This window comes from Lagopus muta, chromosome 1 (assembly GCF_023343835.1).
Source record: "Lagopus muta isolate bLagMut1 chromosome 1, bLagMut1 primary, whole genome shotgun sequence".
Taxonomy (NCBI): domain Eukaryota; kingdom Metazoa; phylum Chordata; class Aves; order Galliformes; family Phasianidae; genus Lagopus; species Lagopus muta.
In genome coordinates this window covers 29,750,720-29,770,041 of record NC_064433.1, presented here as the reverse complement: position 1 = coordinate 29,770,041, position 19,322 = coordinate 29,750,720, and the positions used below count along the sequence as shown (strand labels likewise).

Genomic DNA, 19,322 nt, shown 5'->3' with positions numbered 1-19,322 from the left:
GGCTGTTTTCCATTGATTGTAAGATAACACAAACAAGATACCTCTGAGTACTGAATCTGTGTGCTCACATGCAAGTTTTTATTTACAAATGTCCATCCAGACATCCCAAATCAATCTCAAGATGTAGATAACTTAAGCAACATTTCTTCCTAACAAGTTTGTTAATTAAAGATAAAATATCAGATTCTGGAGGATATACCATCCCGCTTGTTCCCACTGCTGTTCACACAGACCTTGATTTCACAGTGCTGTAGTACGTGAATTTTTTATGTTTTATTTTCACTACAGTTTGATTTCATTCACCGCTGCATGACTTCAAATTTTATGTGAAGTTCTTTTAACATTTTACCAGGAAAGCCGTGCCATTCTGGAAGTACTCTTTTACCTTCCTTAATTCCAAGGGCATGTTTGCAAGTAAACATTGCTATGCTTTAACTCTGCCATGTTGGTGGGACAACTTCTGGCATTTCTGTATCCCCTGCATTCAGACACGTAACTTCAGTATCATAAATGCAAACAGCTAAGTTGGTCACCCAACAGTTCTTTTATTTCAGTTCTTTCTTTTCTTCTCAGTTTAGCTGAGAAAAATAAGCAGCTTTACAATATGACTTATTTGCATGATTTCAAATGCCCACTATACTCCATGCACTTTACACATCTTTTTCTCTCCACTGATTATTCTGGTAGTCCAGAAAAATCAATTCAAATAAAGACAAAATCTGCAGCTCATGGAGGATAAACCACATTCTTTCTATGATCAAACCACCACTTGGTGCTCATTCTCCAGGTCAGGTCTTAACTCAAATATGCAAATATTCCCACTTCCAGCTTTTCCCATAGTGAAAATCATTTAGCAAATGGATAACTTAGGGATGTAATGTCAAGTGGTATAAAAAGCAAAGAAGTGGTGGTATAAAGCTTCCTCCATTATTTGCTGTGGATATTTGCAAGGTCTATAAGAGATAAAAAGAAGGCCAAGAAACCATGTTTTCAGGGGGAAAAGTATTAACCTGCCTATGAGAACAGTAAGACATCCTAACTTGAGCTGCACCTGCCCTAGAGCTGGACTTTTGCCCATTATACACTGATGGATTCAAACACCTACAAGACTTGTCCTCCCTTCTGACAGCACTCTGACCATTTTGCAGTAGATCCCATTGTCAAATACTCTATTTAGGTTGTTTCTTTACTACAAAATTAGGTTTTAGGGTGGCAGAAGTCTTCACAGGAAAAAAAAGCCAACACAATCAGCCCTATGTTCTGTGACTTACACATAGATTAAGCCAAGAGAAGGGCAAGTACAGCCCAATGCATCCACTACTTGGAAATATCCCTTCATCTGATTACAGGCAAGGAGAAACCTTAAGGTATGTTTTCATCACTGGCTAGGATAAAAACCCAGAGCAGATCCTGCCTGTGATTCTCTCATGCATTTAGATGCCATTTCAATTTTCTATAGAAGTTATTGTCGGCAGAGGCACCATTTAGATATACTGGAACACTGCCATCAGTGGAGATAGAGAAAATAATTTTACTTGAAGACTTGAGGAAACCAGTGATGGGATAAAGATGGAGCAGAGAGCAGGTTTTTACCTCCACCACCAATTCTATACATGACCCAGACAAACACCAAAGCATTTCTGACTGCAAGATACAAGGATTGACAATCTGCTGTATAAAATAAATCTTTTTGTCATCAATTACACTAATAAAAGGTCAGTGTAACTTTATCGGCAGCTGTGGGTAACACCTGATTAAACTGGTCTGAAAAAGCTTAATCTGTAAGCATTTTCTTTGCTTCAGTTCTTTCCTGTAAAACAGGGATATTTGCATACCTATCTCCACAAATTGCTATTGAGATCAATCCCTAATGTCTGCAAAATGCAAAATTTTTTTTATTACTGCCAGTGTAGGAGGCAGTGATTTCGTCTGTGATTTGGAAAAGCATAGTACTGCAAGAAATTACAAAAATAGCTGTTTAATGGAGACTTTAAAGGTACTTTAAACAAAAGTTTAAGTGAAACTTGACAATTTTTCTACCCATTAAGAAACTACTTAAAGATCCCATTTCAAGTAATGTAAAATAACAATAAAAAGAAACTAAGAAAGATTAGAGTCGACTCACTGAAAGCCTTTTGGTAAAAGAAGTTGTTAAATAATTTTTAGCTCAAATACATTGAATTTTTATTTTAATATTTATTTTAATAAATTTTAAGAAGAAATAGGGTAATTCTGCTGTAGTCATTAGAAACTTGGGTTTTAGAAACAAGTTTTTGGAAGCAATTTATTTTTTTTTTTAAGAAACTGTTTCGATAGGTAACTTTTTCCATGTTTTTTGATCATAATCCTAAGTTTAGATTTCAAAATCTGAACATAAGCCCAACTTGACATCTCCTAAGATTTCCCCATCTCATGCTCAGCTTTATTGCCATTTTCCTTACATACAAGGTGGAGTCCATGATTGCAGTTACAACTTGATGAAGGGTTCTATTATTTCTTGGCTGGTTGGATTAAGAGAAGACTTCTCACACAATTGGTTGTAAACAAGTTCATGTATTATGCAGTACCATACAGGGAAATTAATTCTGTGCTGTAGTTATACAGGCATTTGCTTAATTGCTCTTCTGATCTTCAGAATGTGTGGATTGAATTGACTTATGGGAACACCAGACACCATTTTCAAGGTACTGTAGTTATTATGAGAATAACCTTCTTGATTTTTCAGATGTACCTCAGTACAAAAGGAATATATTCTGGCAACCTAAGCATTCAAGCTATTTTTTTCTGACCACACTCAAAATGTATTTTCCCAATAAAAGAGCATCAGAGATGAAATCGAAACAATAAGAATTCATCGCTGATTTGAGTTACGATGATTACACCATAGGGAATGTCAAATAAGAAGTGTAAAGAGAGGAGACAAGTCTATACAGAAGAAAAATTGACACCAGAGGCAACTGCAGCTTCTTCCAACTTCATAATACAGTGGTTTAATAACGTAGTTTAAGACTAGCAATAACTTCTTCTTTCTGTATCATTTTCAAGTGAACTGTCCCTTGTAAAGGAGCAGGGATTTTATACATCATTTTGTTAGACAAGAGTATTGTGTTTTTTCATAATAAAATGGCCTTTTTTCCTCTTTTCTGTTAACAGTTTCCAATAGTCCGTCCTACATACCCTAAAGGAATTCGGAATTAAAGAAATGCTTTGCTGTGTACCACTGCCATCTGCTGCTAATCTCTCCCTGTGGATTCAGAACGTCTTATTTCACCATCTATTTAGTACACTAAAGATCTTTGGCTGAATTTACACAGTTAGTTCAAATATTTTTTTCCCCTTATCCCCTTCCCATTCCACTATAGAGTTTATCATTACACATCTCAGATTTATTGAAGTAATGCTTCAGTTTTGCTTCTAGCAAGATTTTTTATTTTATTTTTTGCCAGTCAGTGAAAAAGGTTTGCGTTTGCAGGCTCAAGCACAGCCAGACAACTGTTCCAGAAAGGAAGTGTCCATCTTTGGGACTCCAACAATTTACACAGTTGCCATCTGTACTGAAAGATCTTCAATAAGAACACGTTATTTCTAGAACCCCAGTGCTGCAGCACCTCTGACACCCACGCTTTCACACCCTCGTTAAGGAGTACATCACATCAATGCAGAACTGCTGCGTAAGCTCTTTAATTCATACAGTACGCTGACTTCAGCTCCTAAAGACACGTAACCAAGATATGTCAAGATCTGCTGTATAAACACCATCAAGAAGCAAGTACAGCTGTACATGAAAAAGAGCAAAACAGAATATGATAAAGAGGAAACATTAATGTAGAACTCCAAATCTCACTGTAAGTGAGAGGGCTAACTGAAGCTACAAAACAAATCAGTTGAATAAGATTTGATATGTGGGAAAATGTATCTTCTCCCTTACACCTTCTCTTTTGAAAAAGACAGAACTATCTTTCACCTATCACATCTGAAGAGCAGAACAGCTCCCATCAATACTTGACATGATCCTTCATTCATTTTTAAAGCATCTCAGAACACTGAAGATTCCAAAACACACATCATCACTGTTCTGAAATCAAAAGAAAGACTATGCCCAGAAAAAAAATGCACAAATATGTCTGGGGTTAAAAGGAATCAAGTGCCAGTTCCACACATCACAGCCAGAAACCAGTCACCTTCACTTCTAAGCACACCACTACATCACTGTATAGGTTGTCAGGTCTTGGCTTGCTACTGCACTCTCCCCTTCTGTTTCAAATCGTTGAGTTCCTCACCCCCTACATGCAGAAGGTGTCTATGTAACAGAAAAAGCAAGCACAGAACTCCCACTGAGCACTGAAATCAGTGATGCACACTGTGATCATGCAGTTCAGGGCAAGTCGTCATGGACTTTCTACTATTTTTGTAGAATTCTAATTTGCCTGTTGGTTCTACTTGTTGCATCTTTCAGTTCTTAAGTGAGCACAGTTAAGTCAGAAATAGGTTTCTGTGTCTTAATAGTGAAATCAGTTAGGAAGCATTAACAAATACAAAGCCTTATCTCACTCTAACCATTATCCTAGAAGTCTTTGCAAGAAATAGCACTGGTTTCAATATTATAATACCAGAAAATCACACAATAAATGTTACATGAAGAGATTTGACTTCACTTTTCAAATCAGATAAAGTTACAAATTTTCAGAGGAAAGTGGTGTGTGCCAGGGCAGTCAATAAAAAAATAAATTAAAACCAAAAGCAAACAACAAAAAAACCCAGTAGCTTCTAAATTGTAAACATCTTTTCCAGTTTCCTGCACCTCCTCACCCTCCTCTTGTGCTCCACTTCTGCCCAGTAGAGAACAGATGCATCTTGTTCCTACCTGCTTGCTTGCTTGTTTGTTTATTACTATCTTTTCTCTTCCCACGAGGAAACTGTTTCTTTGCTTTGATAGTAAAAACCTCACCTAGGCAGCTGGAAGTACAACGCTCTGCAGTGTTCCCTGCTGACAGTAAGCTGGGGCTGTATTTGTTTAAAGCTTCATGGAACAAATACATTTTTGCACTCCTCGTATTACTTTTTGTCTTCTAGACCCTCTCAAAGAATGCCCACCCTTACGATGGCACAGCATTAACTTTCACTGTGAGCATCTCATACTGACTGGTGCAGGATGCAGGATGGTAGATAAGGTGAATGAGTGCTATGTTCCAGTACCTGATTTATTCTGAATGGTGTCCTTTTGTTTTTAACTCAAGAAATATCACCACATGGAACTACAGAACAGCATCCTTATACATAATAGTTATATTTTGGTTTTGAGTAATCAGAAAATTAATGCTAAAAATGTACCTTGTTCTCTGAACCAAAACCCAGAAAAATTACTTCAACACCCATGTAGTTGGATAACTCCAACCCTCAATGTCTACTGTCATTTCTAGCCTCATATTAAATCCTTTTTAGAATAAGTCAGTCTTTAGTGGTTTAAGTCTTATTTCCATATAAACAACTGCAGCTTCAAAAAAGTAAAAACACATTATTAACCAAAACCAGGGCCATTCAAAACATACAGTTCATATGTGATCCCACATTACTGATATGTAATCATGAAAGAATTACAGAGCAGATACTTCTGAAAGAACATGCTGCTGTTGAGCATCTATCCATTTATTCTTATCACACAATCTGCAAGCAGTAGATGGAACAGTTCTAGGGGAAATAAGAATAAGGATGGAAAATAAATGCATGCAAGGACCACACATCTCAGAGAGCTCCAGTTATCAGAAAATCCTTTTTTGCCTTCAGGTATTTGCCTGATCTATGACTGAGGTTGGGTGATAAATTAGTTGTTGAAGAAACAGCAAGATTGCCCATCAACTAGCTACCACACCAATCAGGGCACCTGTGTATAGTATAAAGCTTTATGAAAGAATTGAGAGAGGTCTTTGTGGTTTTTGGCAATACTCAAAGCAGAGACGCTTTCCAGAAGGAAAGTAACTTGAACTGCAGTTGGCAAGTGTTCCAGTGATGGCAAGAAGCTCCACAGCAATCTTCTAAGAAGCAGCTTGTTGTCAACATGGTCAGTCTCAGCAAGCAAGGTCTAACTTTTTCATTTCTCATCTCTTCACAAACACTGTGGGAATTTCTGTTGTTGTCAGTTTAAAAAAGAGACATCCGTCTTGACACCTCAGCCCACAGATATGAAGTGAAGGAGGGAAAAACAAGTATGTAAGTATGTTAATTTTTCTAACTCTGTAAAATTTGGAAACTGAAAGCACAAAGAATTTAAGGTTGTGTTGTAAAATGTATTATATTCAGGAAGAACACCAGGATATGTTCCACCAGAGCACTAAACACTGTAGAATAGCAGAAACTCAGTGTTGGGATTACTGTGTTGGGATTCTGCTGGGTGAACCCTGACTGACCATCAGCAGACTTTTGGTTTCAGTAGAAAACCCCATATTATCATCATGATTCAGATCTGAAAAGGGAGTGAAGAGCTTGACTAAAGACTGAGCTGAGATTCTGAACTTCTTTACTGATAATTAACACAATCTCTTAAGCAAGCTTGTAACTGTTGTGGTAAGACCATTCATCCACTGCATTGCTTGGTCTGGGAACAGAAGATCTGACATTACTTCTTTATATCTAAGGCAAAAAGAACTACCATGGAGTAAGCCTAGTTTTTCAAAACATGTTCTCAGTCCACTCCTCTATGTTTTCCAATTCTGGACCAAATGTAAATAACATCAGAGTGCCTGAAACATCAATCACAGCATTCTCACATATCTTTATTTTGTGTTCATTTATTGACAAAGAAGACAGAGTTCTTCAGATTACTGAAAATACTCAAGTGTTGCAGGGAAAAACTTCTTAACTCACAAGGCTTAGATCAAATCAAAATCAAAATATTTTATTGATTTACTAATGATACATCATTAATCAGCAATCAGCCAGCACTATAACAGATAAATCACAATGCTTGGCATCTAGCAAATGTTAACATTCTTTGAGATCCTTCTTTGCCTAATTCCCAAAAGCTCAAAACAATACACATGACAGACACATAGTTAAGGTATCACAGACATGGACGTTACAAGAACATACACCCCCCCCAGTAGCATGGGTTCCCCCACTTGCACGCATCTCCTTTTGCAGATATGAGTGCTCCTGCTTCGTGTGTGTCCATGTCATTCACTCCCTACAATCTGCTAATTCACATACCAGAAAGAGCACCCCACAAATATACGCACACTCAAGGTCCAGGCCCCTGCTTGGTGCACTGTGCGCTGTCAGAACAAAGTTGGATATGTGCTGCTCACAACAGACTGAAGGGAGCATGCTCTGCCTGCCCAGCCAGACAGCACACCATGGCAGTGGCATGACTTCTGGCAGAGTCGAACTAAGTTTTGGCTTCTGTTCGGCTACTTTCCTTTATTCAGTCTCAAGTTTTTATGCTTCTTCTACACTCATTTCAAGATAATTCCTTCTATTTTTCAAAAGTCTCTCAGCAATTTCCTATTTACTGTTTAATCTAACCGACAGTTTTCTTCTTTAGTGTTATTAGGTTCTAGACAAGCATCTTCTCAGGTAATTTTGAGTACTGTATTCACAGTTACATTCCTCTCATTATCAGTTGTTGTCATACAGGCCATAGGGTGGAGGTGTGCTAATTCTCCCATGCTTATGATCTACCACCCCAAGCAACAGAAAATTTCCTGAGTTCATCAAAAGCCACTCACCAGATACAGGTTGTCGATGAATGACAACATCTCCTTCTGCACAGCCTGCATACTCCTCTCACTAGGCCCAGCATGCATGCTGAGCTTTGCTACAGTGCTCACCAGGTTCAGGATTACTGAACTAATATGCATGAACACATGCAGAGTGAAAAGAAAATGATCCACAGTACAATAAATGTGTGTACGAGGTCGCAGAAATGTGCACAGAGTTCACACTCCTTCAAAAACAAAATTGTTGGGTGAAATTTCCCATATATTTAAAATAAATCCTTGAACTATTTTTGCTTGCCACAGGAAGGTGTCAGATAACCATTTGATCATTCAAATCATTCATACATCATTGATATACGTGTGGTTGCTTCATTGAAATCCTAGGACAAATTTTGGGGCACAACACTGGGCCTTCCAATTCTTACTCTTGAATTCTGAGATAAAGCTGAAAGTAGTCTTCTCTAGAAGAAAATAGTGAGGCTTTTACTGGTAGATATAACAAGATATGTCTTAAAGTACAGAAAATGCTTATCTTCAACAAAGGCACCTACTGTGAGGATGAGCTGAAAGAACTCATTGGCTGGGAAAGAGAGAAGGATGAAGCAACACCTCTGGCAATGCCTGGTCAAAACTCATATGACAGGGTAACAGGGAATATAAAAAAAAGATGGAGTTTGAAAAGGCAGATAATTATAATCCAGAGCACAAGAACAGATGGCTACACCATCAATCAATGAATAAATAACAGTGCAATCTGACTTGATGGGATGATCAGACGAACTCAGATGACACCAGACACACTCCACCTTATATAACTATATACCAGCCACAAAGAAGAGCAGGATGTGTGCACATTTGTGCCCCAGAAAACAGAAAACACAGAATTAGCAGGTTTTGTATGACTGAGCGTTTAAACGCCAGTTGTGCCAATGTCATTGTGTACGGTATTTTGTAGAGATAGAACAAGTAGCTACAGAATGACTCTGCAACTGGACTGACCCTTACGAAGAGGAAGAAAAGTAAAAATGGAAACACAGCAACTGGCACTGTGCTTGCTTCTCTGAATGGAAAGAAGCATGCTGCCACCAATGATGTTACTCACATTCCTGTGCACTGATTTTAGTAATCTGTCATACACTTTGCTCCTTTCATTTGACGCTTCTGTGTTCAATTTCATTTCCACTACTGAAGCACAGTGGAGTTGTTAGCTATACAGTATTTTAGACACCACTGCAAATTCAATTAGAGTTTTATTTTGTCATTTGATATGTCAGTGAAACAGAAACAATCAAGAAGATTGACTCTGATCACAGTCTGAATTGTCACGCTCAGTCCATGACAGAGGAATGAGTTAGAAAAGGTGTCATTCATTCAAGACTCCTGACTCTCCCAACTATCATGGAACAAGCACCAAGATGGCAGAATTTTCACTGCTTCTAAATTAAAAAAATACACTAGCCTTTGCAGAACGGTATTTTCTTGAAAGAAGGATCCCTCTTCAAGACTCATACAATCAAGAGTTAACATCTGTGGCTATCATTTTATAAAGTATGTACAATATCTCAGAAGGTTATTATTAACAATCATGCTACATTTCCTTTCATCATTCTTTTATAGAGATGCCCTGCCCAGTACTAAAGAAGGTTTTCATTTTTTAATCATACTAGCATTTTATTCTTTATTTAGTGGCACTGCAGTAGTTTGGTGCTTCTGTTATCTTTTGTAATGTGACGGTATCTGCGCTATCAAGGTTGCTCACTTCCTTTGAAAATGCCTTATTAACACAAACACACTATGAGATGAAATAAAAACAGAGAAATCAACCTAATTTCTGCGGAGTGGCAACGAATCCTTCATTCCACTAGAATGTCAGAATAGGTACCCATGTCTCAGAAAAAAATGAGGACAAGAATAATCTTTTGTCTTAAAATACACAAGGGGAGCACTTCAAAATCATTCAATAACTTGTTCTCCTATTCTGCAAATATATCATATTTTTCAAGATTTCAATGGCAACAATGAAAAGTAAATAACTCCAAATACTGTTAAATTTTTCTGACAGTAGTTTTGCAAAAAAAAGCAATATCAGCAAGTAAGCACATGCTCTTTTTACAGAAACAAGTAAAGAATAAAGCGGACAGTGTATAACCTACAGGTACTGGATTTCTACCAGAAAATAAAATCAAGTTACTGGAGCATAATGTATGCGTTACATTACTTCACCCTGCTTAACATAATTAATAATTATTAAAATTATATTTTTAATTTATATAATTGTAATTTATTAATAATAAATTGCACATAATTTAATATACTATACTGTATAGTATATTAAAGCATTATGTTGATTTATAGAGAAAGGTCACACCAGCATTTACAAGGTCAAGAGTTTTAAGCAAGTATACATTTACTGCTATTAAATATTTCTATCACAAACTAAGGAAACTGTACTGTATCCACTGCTTGTACTGCACAAAAGGAGAGAAAAGGTGTATCAAGCAAGGCCAAGAGGGGTCCAGCTTCAAATTAAACATCCACCAATTTTGGTTCCTGGTCCAAAATTATGACTAAAAACAGCCACCTAACTATGGAAATATTCAAAGCTTGGTAAGACCTTCCTTATCTAGACCTAAGAGATCCAAAAGACTGTGCTACATGGAAGAGAGGTTATATGTCCAAAGGTTGTTTGTGTCTAAAATACACATATTCACAATATTGGTCTTTAACCACAAGAAGATACATTTGTGTTTTCAGGGTGACACTACCATTTTCAAGCTCTGCCTCGGCCCCTTTCATTATATTTAAGAATATACAAAACAAAGTATTCCCACATTAATTTTTGTTCAATTGCAAAACCACGCCCAGCTGATTATACAAAAGAGTTTTAAGAGAAAATGTATAAAAATAAGGGCAAATACACATAAGGTTTAAGAAGTAGGAATTTAGCTCTCTATCTTTCAGTGAGTAGCCACATGAAGGCATCCCCAAACTATTCAGCACATTCACAGCTCCTGAGCTGGGACTTTGTTTTTCATACAAACAGCAATTTCAGGGCCACTCAGCATCATCTGAATATTTCTTTAATGGCAGTAGGGAACACTGAAGCTCTGAAAGGAGTGCTAAGTGAAATGGCTGGCTCCGTAACTATCAGGAATGGGGATATTTCAGAATGGGATTACTGAATTAGGTCAACAAAGCACATTTATAAAAGAGATGTGGCTGAAACAGCCTAACTCGATGTTTTAAAGGCTTTTAAAAACCCATATCAAAGGCTTCTATAGAAATCCAACAGTCAGAGCTTTAGGAAAGGTCCTTATGTTGATAAATAATTGGCTAAAACACAGGAAAGAGAAGGTAAGCAGGTTAGCCAGATAGCTCTTGCAATGGACAGAGGTCACTAGTGGAGTTCCACAGGGATTGGTGCAGAGGATGCAGTTCTTCATCATACTCTTAAGTATCCTTGTGAAACGAGTGAGCTGTGAGATGAGAAAGCTTTATAATGATATTAAGTTATTCAAGTAATAAGGATGATGACTGTGCTGACCATGAAGAACTGAGAAAAGTCCTTACGGAAGGAAGTCCCTAACAAATAAAATGGCTGATGAAGTATTTTGTAGATAGATGTAAAGTAATTCACAAGGGGCAAAAGAATTCTAGCTTTACATTAAGATACCATGGGCCTCATTGGACCATCATAGCCCAGGAGCAAGATTTTGAGGTTATGAGAGACAGCTCATCTACAGAGAGCAAATCATAACCACCAGCACTAAGATGGAAATATTGCCTTAGTGCTACACATTGCCCATATGCTCTGGGTGTACCCTGCAAACTTTTTTACTCTGTAAATTTTGAGTGCACTTTACCAATGGAGGTCTTCATCAGTGTGCATGCTGTCCACTCTCCAGTGCTACTAATACCTCTACACTTGCCCATGTACATTCTTTTGATGTTCCAAGATATAGCTGCCCTTTAACACTGTATGTTCCATAGACTGATTCATACACTTTGCACTGCAGAAGCAATCTCATTGTTCTCTTTTTCTCTGAGGATCTGAACATCTGAGATCAAAAATTTGAAGAGGTTTCAGACAATCTTTGCATATGAAAAGCATGAGGGGTTTGACACACCAGTCAAAAGCATTGTTGCTGATGGAAGCGTGGATTGCAGCTCTATATAGAAGCATTCACATTAGCACCATGTAACATGGCATTTCTCTCAAAATTAAAATGACTTAAACTGAATGTCACTTTTCAAAGGCTGTTAGAATACGCCTTCCCTCCAAATCCACTTTTGATTTCAATTTACATTCAGACAATTCTAATAAAAGACACAGGGAATAAAGTCTACAAATACTTCAAAAATTTCTTTGGCAATGGGGAACTTGGGAGAATGACAGAGGGAAAGGGAAGCAAATACTAAATGTCAGCAAAGTAAGGCAGTAATGTCAGGAGTGATGACAGTCTATATCATGTGTCATTGAGAAAATGTGAATTTGCAGTGCCAGGAATTGTGACTTTTTTGAAAATTCATCCTCATTTATACTGCATTCTGTTACCGCTTTGTAGATAAGGAAGATAATAATGACAATAAAGGAACATACAAAATAAGTGATGCACAACTCAACTGCTCACCACCCACCAACTGATGCCCAGCCAGTTCCTGAGCAGTGGCTACAACCAACCTCCCCAAACTGCCTCAGCAATCTTTCCTAGTCTACTCCAATAGAGTCTCATCTGGTACAATCCAATTTTACCTCTATCACTGAAAAGACCTGGGAGAGCTTTGAGTATACAGGAAGAGATCATTGCCACGTGTAATACCTTTTTTTGGGGGGGATGGGGGGCAGGGTTGGGGAGCAAATGAGAAAAGAGAGACTGAAATACTGGAATGCAGTGTGAACTGTACATAACGTGCTGTCAGAACTCTAATACACATATGTCCTTCTCAATTCAGTTTAGCTTATGCATTATCAGGGGTCAAGCTGAAAGCTTTCAGAAATAGCCATGAATTTTATTACTGATTCTCCAGAAATCCACATTAATAGTCAATATCAGTCTCAGCATGTGTTGACTCCTTTTTGTAAGCTCGTATGTATAAATGATTTGTTCTGTACTTGATTTTTGTGGCTACCATTTCACAAAGCATAACTTGTCTCAGACAAACTACTGACACATCTAAACAATATGCTGAAAAAATCATTCATGTTTTTTTTCCCGTCTGTTATACAGTATGTTCAAAATATGTGGAGGATACATGACAAACTGACATAAGCTCAGATTCCCTTCTCAGACTATTCCTGCAGTTTTGTAGAGCATACTCTTAAGAGTCTTACAGTGATTCTTATTTGAAACTACTTCTATTCTATTCTATTTTTCCTAACGCATACCACAGCCTAAAATAACACTTTCTACACACTGTGCTGAGATATTTTCCTACCACGCTCATGTGATACGTGATAAGCATTCACAATTGGGTAATGTTGCCTGTTTTAATGAATCTCCCTAGAACTATGTTGATCATTTTGAATAGAAAAACTGAGGTAGCAGTGAATCATTAGGGAAAAGTTATTAATTTAATTAATAAAACAAATTATGCAAGCTTGAAAATCATGGTCTTCTTACTTCAGTATAAACAAATGTAGTGCCTTTAGTGACTAATGTAACAGTCAACAATTGTTAAAACTCTAATCTACAGTTCTTGGAAAAATATAATCTTACTAAAAAAAAAGAAAAAAAAAAAGTAACAAGAATTCACTTTTTACTGCTTTGTGTTTAAGAAATGCTTTTCCTGAATAACAATAACACATTTGGATGTGCTTCATTTTAGTTCCCAGCCGACATTTTCTGGTTCTCTTTCACTAAGGAGCTATGTGGGTAGCCCCCATTTCAGGAGATAACTTTTTTAACAATTATAATTCAAGAGAAAAGCAGACTCATAAACACATCTAATTTTTTGCAAAAACTTATTCTTCTAACCTTTAGAGACAAATTTAATCTGATAGATTCGCGTCAAACGAAGGCTACTTTCAAATTCCGGGATGTAAATGGCTTGCTTGTTTTCCCTTATTTCCATCATTCTTTATCACATCATTCAGTCATTTTTTCTTCTTTTTAATCCTTTTAATTAGACTTGTTTATTTTAAGGTATTACTCTCTGTTTTACCAGATAGCAAGTCATTATGTTATTTCACAGCAAAACAGGGCCACCAGGATGTTTTTACTTAAGCCCTTGCTGTCCTTAGAAAAATTCCCACTCATAACAGAAGGAACAAAGTGGTGCTGTAGCTCCTCACTCTCTGACTTCCAGCTAACTTAAATATCCTGCCATTAGGCTTCTTTACCTATGTTTGCCTTTGTTTCCTACTTCCCTGAGTTGAAACATTTGAATACTCCAAGAAGCTGAGTTTTAGTCCTTATCCTTTCCTCTCTTCCCTAAAACTAAGAAATTTACTCCACCTCTTTTCTCTTTTAAAAAGTAATATTGTATTTCTTACCATCCATGCTGTGACAAAATCTCCCATCCAAGTCCCAACTGCAGCTACCTTCATAAAATTTTCATTCCTGATGCCCATGAAGTCTGTTATAATGTATGCACTGTGGAAAAAAGAACACAGATTGTAAGCTACACACGTTTGCTTAATGTAGTTATAAAGAATTTGCTATAGCGACAAAATTTATGATTACCGTGAAAGATTTCCCATTTCCTGCATAATCACTTTTTCTGCTAGATCTGAACCTTGACACAGTACTGAACGAGGATGGGTCAATTTCAATTAGAAATGGAAATGTGATTTTACAGCCCACATCTCTTCTGAAGGTGTTAAAATAGTGACAGGTAAAGGCTTTAGGATTATGTAAAGCTTCTGGAAATAAAAACAATTTTACACTTTTTACCTCTTCCCCTGTACAAATGGCATTGCAACATTCTCAGTATTGGTAACTTTGCAAAATCTTGTTGAAGAAAAATGAAAATCTTTAATGTCTCTTCAAAGAGATAATTGAGTCACCTGACTTTCAACTCCACCAGCTATACAATCATATTTTTTTAACACAGTAGTGGAAGCATTAGAGAATTTCAGTGAAAAGCAGTGACTTTTTGATGTATACAATGTCTTTCCATAGATATATTTTATTTAAATCCAAAAGAAGTATTTCTATTCTGTTTAAATAAAAACCTTGCACAATAAATTGACCTCAACACCCAAGTTCATTATAGCAAGAGGGTAAAGTTACCTGGAGGAGTAAAAGCTCTTTAGGAGAACGCACAGTTTGGAATATGGTCATATTCTTTGCTCAAATGCTTTTATAGTGTTTAGGAAGACATGACTGCCCTCAGGAACTAAAACACTGAATAATGAAACTGTTTTCAAGATGCCTGGAAACACTGCCTATATAATGCTGTGCACAACAACCCACTTGCATGTAGCAGCTTCTACAATCGTTGTATTATTCAAACCTTATTGTTACTATATACCCAAGAACGTAATTTAGGATGTAGTGGACCATATCTGAGCAACTGGACCAGTGCAAGCTTGATCCCACTTGTTGGGGCAGTCATATTAAAATCTAGATTTTTGATTGAGATACTGGGTCTTGATCACACAAATTAATGCACAGCACTGTGCTGCTACTTAGATATGAGTTGTTAAGTTGCAGAGTAGAAATACTGATGTCAATGAATGGTTTCATATAAAATGGCATACTCTAATGGCTCTTTTGATTAAATACATTTGGTGACCTTTTAGATAACATGTTACTAAAAAAAAAAATCTCACTTTTTTAATGAGATGAACAGCATATAAACTCTGGCTTACATTTTCTCTGGAGTGGGGGAAAAATAGAGGCAGTTTTTCCAAGCTATTTTTAATTATTTTTCATGTGGTTAATAGGATCGTTCATGCTGTAAATGTGCTGCACTGCAAATAAGGATTCCGGAACACAAGATCAGCTATACTGGGTCAGTCTAAAGTTTCTCTGCTCCAATATCCTTTCTCCAAGAGAGGGAAATAACAAATTCCTAGAGAAGACCGTAAGAACACACAAGAATACATCTTCCAGTTGCAGAGAGATGGGGAGAGTATAACTGTAAAACATTTAAAATTCCCTTTTTCCCTGCATTTTCAGTATGACAGCTTTGTAATATTTTGTAAAGGTGAACAATAATTAAGTATGCATTGCTTAAGGACATATCTCATTAACAAAAATCATACAGTATGAACATCAGTTGTAAGGACTGGCTTCACAAAGCAACCTTTTCGTGTAAAACACGTGCAAAAAAACCCCATGGTTCTCACCTTTTTTTATTCCCATTACTCATATGTATTGAAATATGCATTATACATGACTACAGGTGTACAGAAACCAGCCGAACATTTACACAGCACTCCTGAAAAACAGCCACCTAGCTAACTCCTACAGCCCCACTGCTCATTGTGAGGAGCACTGGCAGGCTGATGTATGCACGATTGCTTATCTAAAAAGGCTGAGAGGCAAATAATCACTGTGTATAGGTATTAACAAGTGGAAGTAATACCACACTGGACATAAACAATTTTTTTTAATGGAAATGGAAATTTTCCATGTAGTCACTTGTTTTCAAGAATGTAGTAACTCAAGCCTTAGAATAACATCAGGTAAGTGGTAGACAATAATCAAATGCATTGAAAGGCTTTGGAAGCATCAGATCATCCTCACAGCCATTTCTGAAATATGAAACTTGAACATCTGAAACATGGAAGCATCCAAAATGCTTAGTATAAATTGTGCACCATATTCTATAACTAATCAATGCCTATGCTAAGTCTGCAAATTGAGTGAGCTTCAGAGCAAAATAACATTATTTTAAAGAAACCCATAATAGCATAATCTCTGCAAGATTCAAGTGCATTTACTGATTAAAATAAAATTACAACCTTTTATGGAATACAGCAAATATTTTTAGGACCGTCATTAGCTTGTTAGAAATAGTAACAAAATACACTTCTATTTTATGAACTATTAGCATAACATCCCATTCTCTGCAGTATTATTTTAGCCTCAAAATACAAAGTTCACTTTTCAAAAAAAAAAATAAAATAAATGTTTTTTTGGTGGATAAAAATGAAAAAAGCATCTAGTTTTAATTTTCAAGTTTTAATTCAAATACAAATGAGAGTAGCTGACATTTTTAAAAGGTCATGTGTGCCTGATGATGTCACCAGGTTACATATTTTCACCTGCAACAGAAGAAATAGTACTGTATCTATTGTGGAAAAATCTGCACAGTTTTCTGGCTTTAGCTTGTAGTTAAAGCAGTTTTCTGTAGCTGGTTACTGTCATTTCACAGCTAAGACCCTTGTCTGCACCTTGTAGGATGGTTAATGGCCATTGGGTGATTGGGTTTCAGCTAGCTTTCCATGGTCAGTCTGAGTTTTATATAGTTTGTCAAAAAGCTTCTGTTTGCTTTGCCATACTTAAATTCTGTAGCAAGGCACATTCATATTGCATGAGCAGCACAACCTAAGAAAACACTAACAGGAAAAACACTGCGGTTAAAGTTCATAACAAAGTAAAAAGCTCCTCAGAAACAGAGAGGATATCTGTAAATAATTAAATGTTTAGAAGCCCATATTTATGAATACTGTATATAAAGGACAATTTTTCAACTGATACTTGGAACAAACCTACTACTAATTACTGATGTACAAGCCACTGTGATGCTAACAACATTGTTACACTGAAACAGGATCCTAAGTGTGGGATTTAGCTTGAATTTAGACATAGCAGTGTAAACCAGGGATCCATACACTCAGTGGAGTCCTAATCAGAAAAGTAAATGGAGATTAGAGCATGATTTATCAGTAACCTACTGTAGATGTGCTAGGTGAAGGATATGCTTACCTTGTTACTGCAGGATAGTTAGCATGTCAAAACAGTATGTTCATATACCAAAAGCTTTTGTTAAACCTTGGTGACTAAATCATTCCAAGAACTGTGACATACTCTATACTCCATTCTCCAGTTGATAATCCAAAGGGATCTATATCGCCTGTAAATCCTGTGACAAAGCTGACAACCCAGACACTTCTGAACTGAACCCTATATCCCCATGGACTGCAATGAGAGCACTGACACTGATGGGAGGTTAGGGTTGCCTAGGTGCAGGGATTGAATGCTATTTTAGGGACCTTTGTGCAGTCGGCTTTTTACACAGCACCTAGGGCACAGGGCTGGCATATAGCACATGGCACGTTCTGTACAGCTACAATAACTGTGTGCATAGTGTGGTAGCTTGAGATGCTTCCAAGAGGGGAATGGGCATAGATGTCTTTTATCTCGAGCCATAGTAAGTCTGTACATGTTCAGCAGTCTAATACATGATTTTCTAAAGGCAGCTTTCTTATCTGGCAGTCCCACTAAATAGCTGATTATCTATTGAATTCATCTTGGTGCACCTGACAAAGTGAAGTGCCTTGACAATGGCCAACAAGGGACAGCACAGAAGTTCACAGTTTGCAAAGAGGCATGTGCTTTGACATATCTCCACAAGCTGCCGTTATTCTTGATTTCACAGAGCTAAAGAGTAACAGAATAATTGAAAACATACACAAAAGACTGAAGACACAGCTCCTGATCCATATTTGGCCCTCTAAAATAACAGAATGGCAAATGAGAATAATGTAGCTCAGCTGAAAAGATATTCCTCTGTTGCTAGAAGCTGGAGTCGCAAGAAAGAAGATGCACAGAGACTAGACCTACGTTTTATAGGCCAACATGCCATAAGGAAAATGGCTTTAAAGTGTAGCTACTTGCCCATAGTACAGACAACCACATAGTCACTAGCCCTTCTGAGTGCACTGAACCAGTTACCTCGCTTGACAGAGTGTCAGAGAGTTAACAGCTGCATGAGGCTCAGCAGGGTAATCTCCTAACACAACAAAACCAGCATTCAATAACAGCTTGGCCACTGCAGGGCTCCCTTGAGACAGATTCATGGCCCAGTGCAAGATACCTGAGACTAATGAACTGATGCTGAATACTGCTTGTTGGTAACTTGTTTACAAATTATTATTGTTATTATTATTATTATTATTTTAAATCAGGCAACAGAACTGTGATTCTGAAAACCTCTGCTCATCAGCCTATAGGCCCAGGGGGGATGCCTTACTTTCTCTGCGAACTTAGGTTTTAAGGTTCCCAAGCCATTTAAAGCTCTGCTGCTGGGCATGTAGAGGAGTTTCTCTCTACAGGAATAAGCAATTTGGCTTCCTGCTCACATCCTGTATTGATTGATATCCATAAAGTAGTTATTCCTCCACTTGGGTTGCCTGCAGAGCTCCATCTGTGAAGTGTTTTGCAAACCTGCTTTAATAGGCAAGGCCCACTGAAAAAAAGCAGCAATCACACTTCTATCTGTAAATGTAGGGAGAGCACGTATCTAAATTAAACAGTAGGGAGCATATGAGAGCCAGTCACTGTTCCAGGGCACACTAGTTCAGTCCCTTCCACATCAGAGGAGTACATCTCACTGTCAGACATAGTAAGAAAAGACAAGCTTCTAGTAGGAGAGTGGTTTTGCGCATGTGATGTTCTTTCAGGAGTGTAAGAAATACGTATTTCAATTTCTTTACAT

At 37.2% G+C, this 19,322-nt stretch overlaps 1 protein-coding gene across 4 annotated transcripts in view; it reads right to left on the bottom strand.

Annotated features, from left to right (window-relative positions):
- TMEM117 (transmembrane protein 117) overlaps positions 1-19,322 on the bottom strand; it is a 193,852-nt gene that overhangs the window by 95,891 nt on the left and 78,639 nt on the right. For all 4 annotated transcript variants that reach the window (XM_048929230.1, XM_048929253.1, XM_048929241.1 and 1 more), the window contains one exon: positions 14,206-14,305. In XM_048929230.1, the coding sequence (XP_048785187.1) occupies positions 14,206-14,305 (100 nt within the window). The remainder of the gene's footprint in view (positions 1-14,205; positions 14,306-19,322) is intronic.